Source organism: Phymastichus coffea, unplaced genomic scaffold, assembly GCF_024137745.1.
Source record: "Phymastichus coffea isolate CEN01 unplaced genomic scaffold, Cenicafe_Pcof_1.1 PCOF00153, whole genome shotgun sequence".
Taxonomy (NCBI): domain Eukaryota; kingdom Metazoa; phylum Arthropoda; class Insecta; order Hymenoptera; family Eulophidae; genus Phymastichus; species Phymastichus coffea.
Window position 1 is genome coordinate 355560 of NW_026706964.1, and position 13598 is coordinate 369157.

The 13598-nt window shown below is 47.5% G+C and overlaps 1 protein-coding gene across 2 annotated transcripts in view; it reads right to left on the reverse strand.

Annotated features, from left to right (window-relative positions):
- Positions 1–13598, reverse strand: part of LOC131672537 (rhophilin-2) — a 36361-nt gene that overhangs the window by 5541 nt on the left and 17222 nt on the right. For both annotated transcript variants that reach the window (XM_058949829.1, XM_058949827.1), the window contains exons 2-3: positions 1803–1918; positions 1571–1699 (exon numbers count right to left, since the gene is read on the reverse strand). In XM_058949829.1, coding sequence (XP_058805812.1) covers positions 1571–1699; positions 1803–1918 — 245 coding nt within the window. The remainder of the gene's footprint in view (positions 1–1570; positions 1700–1802; positions 1919–13598) is intronic.

Consider the following 13598-nt stretch of genomic DNA (forward strand, 5'->3'; position numbering starts at 1 on the left):
CTCACATCCCCATTTTTCGTTTCTTCTCTCTTGTCTGCGCCAGCATCCGCTTTCACGCGCGGAAGCTGCCCGCAGGCCGGGCGCGCCGTTAGAGTTTATATGCGTGTCCTTCGCGAGGCTCCAGATCGCGCCTGCGATCTCTCTATCGAGATTCTCGCGGGTGGCCATTTCAGAAAGAGAAACGCTTCGCGATCTTGTATGTGGGCTCTTGCCGCCTGCCACAGGCGGCGCGTATTTCACGATTGCGGCGAACATTGCAGGTAGATACGCGTGCGTCCTTTGTTTTTTCTCATCAAGTTTTATTGGAAATCAAACGAGGATGGCTCGAGTATTTGCCGATAAGCCGACTTCAAATGATCTTCGAGGCTGTCTCCTGTATATAACTTCATTACTTTTCTAGCGAATGAGGCACACGGGCATACCGCCACTTCCACTTTGAGTCCGCTTATCTTTACGTACACCGACAAAGTGTATTCTTCCTCGCGAAATCCAAACTTATCAGCTTCCTTCCGAAAATTCGCGCGCATAAGCGTGTCGGTAAGGTGCGACTTTCATCGAATTTCCTTATCACGGTAAACCCAACCCATGTGTTTAAATTTAAACGTTTAACGTGACGTCAATTTTAAACACTTCTAAACGTTTCAATTCAGGGACAACTTATTTCTTATGGGTTATTATTGACGTCACATTTGCACACTTTAAACGTTTAAATTTAAACACATGGGATTTTGAGATTTTGCCGCGTTAGCGAAACGATCGACGAAAGAAGAAGAAGAAGAAAAAGGCATCGCTTAATCTCTTCCCAGGAAGGGCAAAACTGCCGCGTCATAGTGAAAATAATAGGCGCTATTAAGAAAAAGAAGAAGAAGAAGAAGAAGAAGCCTCTCTGTTGTGTATCGTAAGCTCTCCGCGATACTGCCATTAGCGCTAACGTTATCCCGCGACTAAAGACAATGATTAGGGGACGGCGATCGAGACGGGAACTCGTTACTCATCCCGTGCGCGCGGTGACGACGTGAGAGAGAAAGAGAGAGAGAGAGAGAGAGAGCAGTCTGCTGCACGAGCTCCCCTTCCCGAGAGTTCGGCCTTTTGTTCACCGTTACGCGCCGACGTCGCAGAGCAGCCGTGGCAAAGGGACGTAGAGCTATATATAGAGGAGTGCGCGCGGCGGCGCAGGTGCAGGCGGAAGATCATCGCCGCGAGCGCGATCTACGAGGCGCGCGGAGGACGGGGCAAGTTGGCGAACGGTTCTCCGACGCGACGTCCTGTCGCGCTGAGACTACGCTCTCCTCGAGGAGACTCCTCGGTCGTAGGATGCGCGCTCCGGACAACGGCGAAAGCGCGCACAACGAAGCGGCGCTATTACGTACAGCGCGAGGCAGGAAGATTCGCTCTGGCCGCTCTTGCGTCATCGTGCAGCAACCACGACCTTGGGACGCTTATTACCAAGTCTACGCGCCTCTCCCTCCCCCGTTCTTTTTCGCGAAACGTCTCGCGTGCCAGGAACGAGGCCTCGTTCGTCGCGCGAACTTCAACGACCGAGAGCATTGTCAGGCTTTGCCATACGCACCTGTCATTTTGATAGAGCTCGACGGAGCTGTTGAGCTCGGCGAGTTGTTCCTTGAGGAGCTGGAGATTCGAGTTGACGAAACTCAGCTCGAGAGCGACGGTTTCTTTCAACTTGCGATTCGTCGTGGCCCTGCAATTCATTCGTTCGATCCATCAATTTTCACCCTTTGCCCGATTGGTCATTTCGCTCTCGAAGCAATCGAGCTCGCTTCAAATTCAAAAGCAACACTCACTTGTACAAATTTTCGGCTCCAGCTCGAAGCCGCAACTCTTTGTTGATCTCTTGATTGAGTTTGCTCCTCTTGTTCTGCAATTTACCTCTGCATGTAGCGACCCGCGGGTCTGAACCCTGCAACGAGCAAAGATCCACCGTCAATCACCGAAAAGAACGTATGCGCGCCTTCAAAAGCTTTCATCGCGAAAAGGTTTAAACGCACGCCGGCGGCGCAAAGAACAATCGCTTTTCTCCCTAGCATATAATTCGCGAGAGAAAGAGACGAAATTAACGCTCACGAGAAAGTTCCGACGTATGTCCGCGGGCGCGACATTGGAAAGTCCGTATATATAAACTTTCGAGAGACGACACCGCCGCCGCGTACACGTGCGCACCGAAAAAAAAAAAAAAAAATAATAAAATAATCCGACCTGATTTCGATTGAACCTTTTGTTTCACCGCTGCCGGCGAATCAATTGGAACGTTGATTCTGGCGTGCGGGTATTAATGTGACATTGTCTGAGGTATGCTTCGTCGCGAGGTTGTGAGATTTTGATTGAAGCGAGTGAGATCATCAAGAATAAATTTGAAAAGGTATTGCGATGAATTCGCGGGGATGAATTCTTCAAAAACTTTTGCTATTATACGTAAATATTTGAATTGCCAGGATTTATAGTTACGACAGCAAGATTTACATTGGAAATATTGAATCAACGAAAATGTCCAATTAAAAATTATTTTAACTAACTCTTCCGTGCACTCTTGGAACAACGAATTTATGTAAGCGTTATGCAAACAATTGCGAGAGTCCGTCTGTAAAAAGCAATGAATTTGTTACTCTGCTCTGAACAAATATAATTTAGAAAACGCTCAACTTGAAAATTATTCAATAAGAAATGCTAAACTTTCATAAACTTGATTGTTCTGGCCAACCTAGTTTATTCGCAGAGCTCAGATGTAAATTTGATTTCCAACAAGAGTAAAAATATCGGCAACCTCGTACGGAGAGAAAACGAGAAAAAGAAAAATGAACGGGCGCGTGCCTGAAATCTTGACCGAATGACTCGTTACACTTTGCAATCGCGTTATTCACGCGTGAATAATCATGTCGACTTGAAATCCGCGAAAATTACATCGTGCCCCGACGCATTGAGAACCGGTCAGCAATTGAACGTAATATTCCACTTGGCCAATAAGGTGAACCGCTGCTGCTACCGGATACATACTTTCTTATCGGCTCCATCTAATCTCTCGTGGATCCTCAATCCGAGCCTGCTTTAATTGGCTAACGTTTGTCAAGATTGTTTTTGCATAAAAACCGACGCCCTGGTTTTGCGTTTTGTTTGGTTGTCTAACTGTATACCCGCGACTATTTTGACTTGACGATGCGAAATATCAATATACGAGTTTGCTAAGAGGGCAAATAGAAAGAATCAACGTCTTGATTTATGTGATGATTGATATTCTCGGGATGTACGTTTTAATCGGAACACAAGCCAGTTCCTTGTTAAATAAAATTCGAGTTTATCTTCGCTCTATATTTACAACGATATGGTGCAAAATTACACGTTACGCGCGAAAGAGAGATTGTTTTTTATAATAGCAGCGACGCCCCGTTTACAGTCTATTTAATTTTACGATGAGAAATTTTTCAAAATGTTCGACTTAACGACTACTTAATTTGTAGCTGCGGGATACGTGTCGGAAAATTGATGAAATTTTTTTATGACTCAATGTTTCATGTTTTAAAATGTATTTTTGCTTATAAAAACGAACAAACCCCTCTAAAAATCCATACTCAAACAACTCGATTACGTACCATTCAATCGACTTATCTCTCTATGGGTGATAGCTGTGGATCGTAATTTTATTGTAAAGCGCACACAAGATAATATAATTGTACTGTAATAACTTCATTAAACAATCAACGGTACGATGTAAAAAATTTTGAATTAGATCGACAACAGCCGCGCAAAATTGATCAATTCGACCAGTATTTGAAGAATGCCGTACTAAAAAAAAAAAAAAAAACAGGAAATAAATGAAAGTACACTCTCAAATTCACCACACATTCTCTTTCATACAAATTATTTATCCATCATCTTGAGCCATTAGCATCGTAACTTAATTCACGAAATATCAACAGCCACTCCCTGCGTGAAATTTTTCTTTTCGAGGTCAAACGATAATCCTCCCGGTGAAAGTTTTGAATTTTTCGAAGAGGAAAACCAATTCGCCGATCGTGGGGAACAGACACGCGTGCGCGCACGAAGGAGAGTCGAGTGCGACCGTATATACATAAAGTTTGTATAATGCGAATCGATACGCCGGTGTCACGGGTATAGAATAATGAAAGTGTCGGCTCGGATCGATTGCTTCGCGGCTTCACTTTACTCGACGCGAATATTCACGCCGAGCGAGATTTCGAAAGGACGGATTCGACATTTTTGTTTCTTTTTCTTTCGTCTCCTCTTTTATCGATAGAAAGCGCTGCTTTTATGGAAGATTATTGCGTGCAAAATATCGAGGAATCGTGCAAACTACGAGCACCTGGAGAGAAATGGCAAACAGTCGGAACCGCGCGTGCCACTAAATTTTTTCGTTGCGCAAAAGCCGTATACTTAGCTCTCGCCAACATGCCACTTTATCCACAATTGTACACATTTTTGTCATCGTCGGCGGGAGGTCAATGGCTTGTCGTTGCGGTGGCGACGTAATTATCCTTCTGTCGATCGGCTTTTTTTTTATAATAAAACTCTGCCGATTGACCAAGTCTAAGGGTGAAAGTGAACGGTCGCGGAGCGAAGCATTTCGAATCGCGCTAATTCGCTTCTCGACTGCTGCCATTGATTCCCGTCCTTACAGCCTTTTTCTTCAGCTCATTTGGTTTTGCGCTAGACGCGTTATTTGTTCGTAGGACAGCCGAGTGAATTTATTTAGTCAGAATTTGAAAAATATTTGTTGAATGACTGCGTTGGCTTTGTTTCGTAGCACGTAAAAACATACATCGCGTTTTACTAAAATTGGCTCGAGAATGAAAAAAAAATTAATAAATAATGCCGACAAACCTCCTCAAAAATAAATCTCCGGCAATTCACAATCCATCGAACAATAATCTCGCAATTGCATAGCAAAATCCACAGCACACAAGCCTACTCCACGCACAGCATTCTTTAAATTCGTGCAACTTTCCAACTTGCGAACGACCTTGATCCACCTTAATAGCTCGTTTTGCTTGGCTCGCTAGGCGCTCGCGCAACGATATGAAATCACGAGCTGCGCGGAGAAAAAAAAAAGAAACGTACAAGCGCGCAAGCACGATTGTCACTCTCAATTTTTCTTTTCCTTTTCTTTCTCCGTCGCATTGTGCGACGCGAGTGAAAGGAGGGAAAAAAATGATAGCGTTAACGAGCGACGATGAGCGGCGTGCGCGTGTGGATGCCTCTCTTTCACGGTCGAAGCTGCGACGATGAGGTGTGGAGTACTCGCGTTTAGGATGAAGAATGGATGAACAAGTGGTGCGCGCGGTTTTCTTTCTTCCTCTGGAAGCAAAGTGAAAATATAGAGGTTTTGCGAAAGTGTCAAACTAAAATGTGTCAAACGTTTTGAGCCATCTGGTCTTCGCGCGAGTTTCGACATTTTCGTTCTCGCGCTTCGAATGCAAATTCAAGAACAATCTGCAAGTCTCGAAAAATAGATATTATGTTTAACTGCGATTCTACTCTGCCTGCTACTTTCGATTAAATTTATTTTGATAAGATCCATTGCTTTCATTGTATAAAGGACTTGACGCTCGATGCTGTTGGTAAAATATAATAAAAATGATATATAAAAGATGACACTGCTAGACTATTACGATTACGTACAAATAGATCATCATTGATATACTGTAGTTCCAGGTAAACTACGAGCTTACATATTACTCGGAAATGTCTTTGTTGGAATAAGCTCGTCAACGATAACAATTGTCAATATAGTAAAACAAAAAAAATTAGTCGCAGTAAAGATTGCCAAAATCGTTAGCTGTTTTTTCATGGCATCAATCTAGCACTTATAGGAAAAATTAAGCTTAAAAAAATAAATAAACAAATGAAAAAGTAAAATAAAAGTTACGAATCGCGAGATCTACAAGCGACCAACCGGACGCGCAACAATGACGCAACGAACAGCGCCACTGCGAGGATTCCAAACAAAAGCGCCGTGACGAGCCGCGTGCTGCGCGAATGTGTACACATTAAACTAAACCGAATTCTCGCGCCTCGGTGCGCGCATATGACTTTCGTAAGACATCGCACGAGCAGTGGACGCCAGAACCGAGGTCGGCAACTGCTCCTCGATACGTAACGCAAGATTACGAGACAATATTGCGCGCTGACTCGAGCGTCTGACGAGGACAGAGGAGCACACTCGTTTACCCCGATGCGCCTCCTCGTGGTTGACGAGCTATTCTTGCTACTGGCGTCGAGCTTGTCGCTGCTTTTGCAGCTGCTCGCACTCTTGCCGGATAACGATGACGACGACGACGACGACGACGACGGCGACGACGACGACGACGACGAGGAGGAGGAGGAGGACGATGACGACAAAGCCGACGAGGAGGAGGACGCCGGAGGAGTCAACGTCGTCGCTGTCATCGAATGGGACGCGGCCTTCGGCGACGGCGACGACGGCTGATGATGCACCCACTTCAGCATTCTTGATGACATTGACGGCCGCTCGACGACTGCATCGCGCTAGGCACGCGTCTCCTTTCCTTTCTGCGCGTGCTGTCAATTTTCGCTTTGCTTTTCGCGTGTCGTTGCTTGGATTCGATCGTTATCGCCGCCAATAAAACATTCTCTCCTCGCTCCTTCGTTCGGTCGGCGGCTAAAGCATTCCTAGCGGCCGCAGATAAGCTCGCGAAAAATCAGCGACGAGATGCAACAAGAGAGAAAAAGCTCTTTCCGCGTGTCACCAGTGCCACGTTCGTGTCGCGCGTGCGATGTGTGCGCCTAGAAAGCGTGAAGATTTTCAATTGAATGCTACCGCGTGTACCGTTAAAGCTATCTTACGATTGAGTCATTCCGGCCGTACGATCGATTATTACGCGCGATAAAAGAAAAAAATAATAAAAGAAGGCCTCTGCGCAAAGTAAAGCAGAGCGCGAAAGAGAGGATTGCTTTTAACGAACGTAATTTGGTATTTTAACGGCGAGCGGAGTATTTGAACGGTCGAGTGTGAAAACGCTGTTCGCGTTCAGTAAAACAGGTTCTAAGCCGCTAAAGCGTGCGATTAATACCGATGAACTGATACTTGTTGCGCCGCGTACAGTCTCCCGAAAAAGCTCGCGTCCGCGGCAAACGATCCTCGTTACAAATGGATCCGCGCGCAACAGAGCAAATCTCTCGGTGAGTCGATTAGTCGACTCACCGTCGTTAATTAAGCTCGCAATATCGAATTCGTAGGCGCAGACCGTACTGTTACTCTTTATCTCACTCCCTCTCCGTCTATCCGCGGTAAATATTGTCTCGCGAGTTTCAAAGACAGCCACAGCTCAGGCACGCGGATGCGCCTTGGGGCGGAGGCTGCTAATCTTGCTCTCCCTCTCTAATCACCGTTTCACCGATCGCAGCGAGCGAGCAGGGTATCTTCGGGATTGTTCTTGCGACCGTTAAAGCTCTATTAGAATTATTTTCATTGGAAGTCGGGGAGGCTTGGGAAAATTACGCGCCGGGGGTTTGATGAGGGTTTTTGATTGAGATTGGTTGAGAGTAACAGTGCAGGGAATTGAAATTCTTGTCGTGGTATGGATGGGAAACGTCATTGTATGGGAATTTCAGTCGATCACTACGAGACGCAACTTCAGCTGTCCGCGAACGAATTTCGTCAGTTTCGCTTCATCCGCTTTTCTTTACTGAATGTTCGCTTCGTTCGAGCGCAAAGTGACCGCACAAGATGTTACTCCAACGTTTCGCGATGTAAAACCCGTGGCCGAGCGCGTTATTCCAACGGCATCTAACAGTTGCTCGTCGTGCAAGTTTGACGTATCGTCCGCTAGCGATCAGTTAGACGAGCGCAACCGAAACTCTCCTGGTTTAAACGTCGTACCCGAGAGGAAAAATCGCGAATAAAGCGCAGCCGTTTCCGGGCACAAGGATTCGCGGCTACGATTATGTTTGGCTCGCGATTCGCGGTCTACCTCCTTTTCCCCCATAATGCCCCTCTATTTCATTCGCCTTTTATACACGCGTACGTATGTACCTACTTTAGCGAGTAACCGTAATCGGTGCTGGACTGATTGCGCAATGCGCGCACTTCCGCGAGATGCGCGTGTGCACCTCCAATTGCCGGTCGCGTCTAAATGCGTTTCGGTAACCTAAATCGTGCGCCGCCGAGCGATCGGACCCGAGCGCGCGTCGACGTCGTTGTCCAGAGCGCGCGGGCGACACACCCGTCTCGACGCGCGAGAGGTCCCGAGAGATGGCGGGCTAAGCGGAGCATCCGAGGCGCGTCACGCGTCCGCGCGCGGATCTTCCTCTCTACGATATGTATCGGGCACGCTTTACCGTAGATCGTTCGTTCGGCCTGTTTTTATCGACGAGTACGCGCGCGCGCGCGCGCGATGCATCCGCGCGAGAATCGCAATTAATCGCTCCCGAGCCCGTTACGGCTGCGCGGCAGCAAAGGAAATAGAAAAAAAAGTAAAATTATATTTTCGCGCTCGGCGCGCCGACGTTGCACGGCTTTGATTTCGCGTGTGCACGCGCCAAAAGATCTATAGTTGTGCTGTGCTTTTCTTGTTGGCCTCGAAGGGGGGAATGATCCGATGAACTTGGATTCGGTCGAGCGACGAAAGCCTGCGCTCCTGCTTGTATTGGGTGGATCGTAACGAAATCTCTCGTCGGGAGCTTCGCGGCTATTTGCGCTAGATCGGCCACCTTTGGTTCGTTTCGCAATGAGTGTGAAGTTGCGTAAACAAAATAGAACTTGGTGGAATCGATGTTTCATTGGCCTGTGTTGCTCAATTACGTTGCGCGTCTATTAGTATCAATTAGATAGTTATACGCTCTGATGAAAATTAAAAAGGACCGATATGAAACTTTTGATGAAAATTCCGATGCGAGATCGAGATAATTCTCGAGACTACTCTTTAAAAGAATTTATTTACCTGCAAACAAACCCAAAGGTAATACGATTGCTTCGCTTGGAAACGCGGACAAGTTTGTCAAGTCAATATCCGCGAAGAATAAGAAAAATAACAATTATGCCCTCGCGAATAAGCTGCATTCGCAACTTGCCTCTCGCGAGATTTAGTTCTACACAATTTTTCTCTTTGTGAAGCGGAGGGTCTCGAAATGGTCGTACGTATCTGTTACACGGTACGCACGCGCGCGTCATTGTTACAGAAAGAACCTGTCCCTCGCGACTATTGCGCAGCTGCTCTTTCGCCCTCGAAATTTTCGGTGGTTACGGAACGCGCGCACCTGTGCACTTCCGCAGCGAAGACGAAAAGGAAAAAGGTCTTCGTTTCGTCCTTCTGTGCCTTTTTCTATCGATCGAGCGAGATCTTTTGCTTTTCCGGCCGGCCACCGGAGTAACAGTTAGTCCGAAAAGCGAACGAGGACCGAGGTGTGCCCCCCCCCCCGGCAAAAATGTAACATGCAGATTTAACGAAGACGCTTCTCGACGCGGTAACTGTACATCCGGCAATTAAGATATTCTTTTACAATTCGAGCGGATTCGTTAACCCGGTTCTCGCGAGTTCAAGACTGGACAATAACACATCGCGCGCGTATACATAATTCGTTATGCAACTCTGCAATTTTCTTCGTGCTTTTTTTCGCTCTCTCTCTCTCTCTCTCTCTCTCCTTCTAATCACTGTCGTGCACGTACGTGTGTCATCGGCTGATGCACGATATTCGGAACGCTACGATTCCCGATAGGCGCTCGAGGAAAAGAAAAATCCTTTACGTAAACTGTCTCCTGACTCGCGAGGACAAATTGTTGCCGTGACAAGTGCAAAAGCGAGCATTACGAGCATTGGGCAATTATCGCGTTTTTCTTTCTCTTGTTTTTTCTTTTATCTTTCCTCCGACAATTTGCGCTGCGCCTGTCGCGGAAAACAAAGTTCCGTTGGCAGCGCGCCTTCGGGTATCATCGAATGTTTTATCGCGGCGATCATTGGCCAGTTGGCGTAAAGCGATAGTATTTACAAGCCATATAAAAGCTTGGCTGGCACGTCGTGCGCGCGTTTCGCGCTCCAGCATCTTTTCTTGAAATACGGCTCGTTAACGGGGCACTTTGCCGATTAAAATTGGACGTCGCAATTGGAGGTGCGGGGCCCCGGAAAATTAGCGAGCTCGAGGAGCGATGTCTTACTCTCGCCGAAGTCCAAGCAACGCGCGCCGAACGAGCAAAGCCAGCGAAAATCGTACGAACCAGTTCGAACGAAGGCGCAGTCCTTCACATCAGGCCGGGGAGATGTGTTCTTCCCTGGTGGACGCACAAAGAGAAGCACTCGCAGAAAGAAAGGAGCGGACGGCGGTTTACACGGTAGCGCGAGCGCGAGGCGACTGGCCGGCATATCGCGCCGGCGCGTGTCCCTTACCTCGGCCGCCACGGTGAAAGGAAGTATACAGCGTGGAAGCGCGTCGCTCGCCCGGAGGGGGATCAAACGCTGGAATTTCGCGCCACTCTGCACCCGGAAAAATTGAAAAATTGGCACTCGCGAACGAATCCTCATCAATCCGGAACTTACATCGTTGTCGGGCTTTCTTAACGCTACCTTCCTGTGGCAATGATTGTGCAGGTGAGGCTTAGATTTTAGGTGTAAATCCGTCACGTCGATGCTTCGATGCGAAATTTTCGTTTCTTTTTGCCTCCTCTATTGGGAGATGCAAGCTTCTAGGCATCGAGGTGGACCAATCAAGCTGACGAAATAAGGTGACGACCGTTCGGTAAATTAAAGTAATTTAAATAATTGTACAGCGCTTATGGAAGATATCGGAATATCTTCGATCCACCTTGCGGTTGGCACACACCACGATAATCTCTTTCCAATCATTGCCATCGGTATTCGTCGTTTGCAACTTTCATATAGTCTGTCATGAGAGTTACGAGAGAAATTTCAGCGTTGAAAACTTCATCTTACTTGCAAATCGCTCAAAATAGAAAAACTGCTCTTAGTAGCGTGAAATCAAATAAAAGTAAAAATTATTAGGAGAAGCCACGAAATAAGTGTGTTAACAACCTACTCAAAAAAGTTCACATCTGTGAATGCGAAAAGAGAGAAAAGTGACAAGCATATATCCCTCGGGCGAGATTTACAGCCGAAAGTGCCATTGGCGCGTGCTCGGCGACATTGTCGCCGCGCTCTGCACGCGGAATGCATCGCGAAAGCTCCGCGCGCGCGCGCGCGCAAATCCATAGCATTCGCTCCGCGTGAGAAAGAAATCGCTCGCGTCTAGGAATCCGCGGCGAACAGGAGAGGCAGGGGGGAGAAGAAGCGTCAGGCATGCAAGCGAATCGATCGCTTTCGCCGACGCCCCGAACGAACACAAACTTATTTTCGCGGGAATCTCATTTCTTTTTTCCGTCTTTTGTTTGGTTTCTCATTGCGCCGTCGTACCCACGGGAGGGGCGGAGCGGGGACCTAACGGTATCGAAGTGCGCGATGTTGTGACTCCTCATGCGTAGTGCTGTGCGGATGCGAGCGCCAAAAGCGAGATGCACGTCCGGGAACGAACAAAGTGTCGCTCGAACTGGGTGATGCATTGCTTCCCTAATTGACAGTTCTCGCGGTGTTCGCGCGCGAGTTTCGCCTCGGGAATTTGCACGCGGGAAATTTGTGTCAATGTACGATCACTTTGTGCCATCACAACATGCGTAGGATGATACTGCGCGTACCTATACAAGCGCATTCTTTGCGATCTTACGAATTCTAAGAACAGGCTTTGCCGATTTGCGTGTATTTGTTGAATACATCGATTAAGGTCTATTTATAACAGTTCAACGTGGTTATCATCGAAAAATCGAAAAATCGAGGACAGCCTCGATGCAAATTCATTGCAGATATTCAAGTCACGTCCTATCCGGCTGCGAACGCCATCAGCCGTAAAATGATCGAAGAAAGCCCTACGCTGCTCAGCTGCATCAGCTTCTCACGATGTGCCGCTGTGCGAGGAGCCAAACGAAAGAGAGTAAGACCCGCCTCCCTTGGCTCACAAAAGCTCGGCGGCTCCTCGTCGAACATTGGAAAGCGGTGCAAGGTTGGAGAAAACGTGCGTCGATTAGCAGCGATCTGCTCTCCCGCGAGATACGCGCGACGACAGATCAACGCTCATCCCCTCCCCCCTCGCGCCCCGCGCGCCAAGGTGAAAATCCACGATGAATCGTCGGCGAATAGTTTCTCTCGGCAGCTACCAGGCGACGGCCGATCTCTGAAAAAAAGATGTACCGCGATCTCGACACGCATAAATCCACGCAGGACGTATTTTATTTTTTCCTCTTGACTCCTTGCATTGCTGGAAATTAATGGGCGTCGACCGATCGGGCGTCACGCAAAGCGACGCATCGCCTGTAATTATGCCTGAGAATGGCATTGTTGCACGGCGGCGAGACGCGAAGAAGACGACTCGGATTTAATTGGCTTGTCGCGGCGCCGTTGCGAAACGGCGATTTCGATTTTACATCGAAACAATTACAACGGTGGCGGCGTGCCATTGTGCGTCGCCGCGACCGGATCTGCAATATGTTCGATGAGTTATGTAGGCAGCTAGAGGCGAGTGCAACTGTCGCTTCTCTCTGAGCATCGGACAGTTCGACGAACCCTCAATCAAGTGTCGGCGCTACATTCGACTGCGAACGCGCTCTCATCGATTCAATTTCCCATCGGCCGTTTCCCTTTTTTTGTTTCTCGCTCAGGACAGGCGTTTCAGTTCCACTTGGCTAACAGCAAGTCCTTCCGAGTCTCGTTACAATAGTCAAACAATCTTCTCTTACCGAGGCGGAACCACTTTGGGAGCGTTTTGCTCAGGAGCGGAGAGGAAAAAAAAGTAAAAAGAGCAGAGGAACAATTTCGCGAATTCCCACTCGCGGATCTGCTGTTCGTCACGTACCTGAAACAAAGCAAAAACAAAAGAAGCAATTATTTTCGAGCCATTAGCAAGTAAATAATCATTAAGCTCGGTCGATAACCGTTTGACAGCGGTCGATATGCGTCAATCAGCCGCGAGAGCAAAAGCGAAAGAAAAGGGGAGTCTCTTATATCCCGCGGCGCACTGCATCAACGTCTAATGAGAATGTCTCGGCGAAGGAAAATACCTGGCGATCCGCGGAAAGAGAGAGAGAGAGAGAGAGAGAGAGAGAGAGGAAAGCCTAGAGAGCCGAGTTATCGAGCGAGCGATTTATGCAATTGGAAGCCGCGAGCGCCGATGCCGATGGCTTCCGCAATTACCTGCGCGCGCAAACCAATGAGTAGGTATACATGCACGCTCGCACGTTCGGTATGCTGCGCGGCTTTTTGCTTAGCTATTCGCGAGAACTGTTCGCCGCGAACAATGAAGATTTGATTTTTTTTCTGGCTGTTGTGTGGAATTGCATGTTGTCGTCGAACGATAGATGGGGTTTAGTCAAGATTTTTCATTGACGTTCAGTGAAATTTTTCAGTGTGTTGCTTAATTTCAGTAATAAGCTTCTTCTGTGCATCTCAAAAGTAGAAAAAAATCATCTGTAGTAATATCTTCTGCAAAATATTTATATGAAACGACCCGTTCAAACGTTACAAAGTTTAGATTTCATCATAAAATTCGTGATATTTTGCGATTACGTGGCAAGT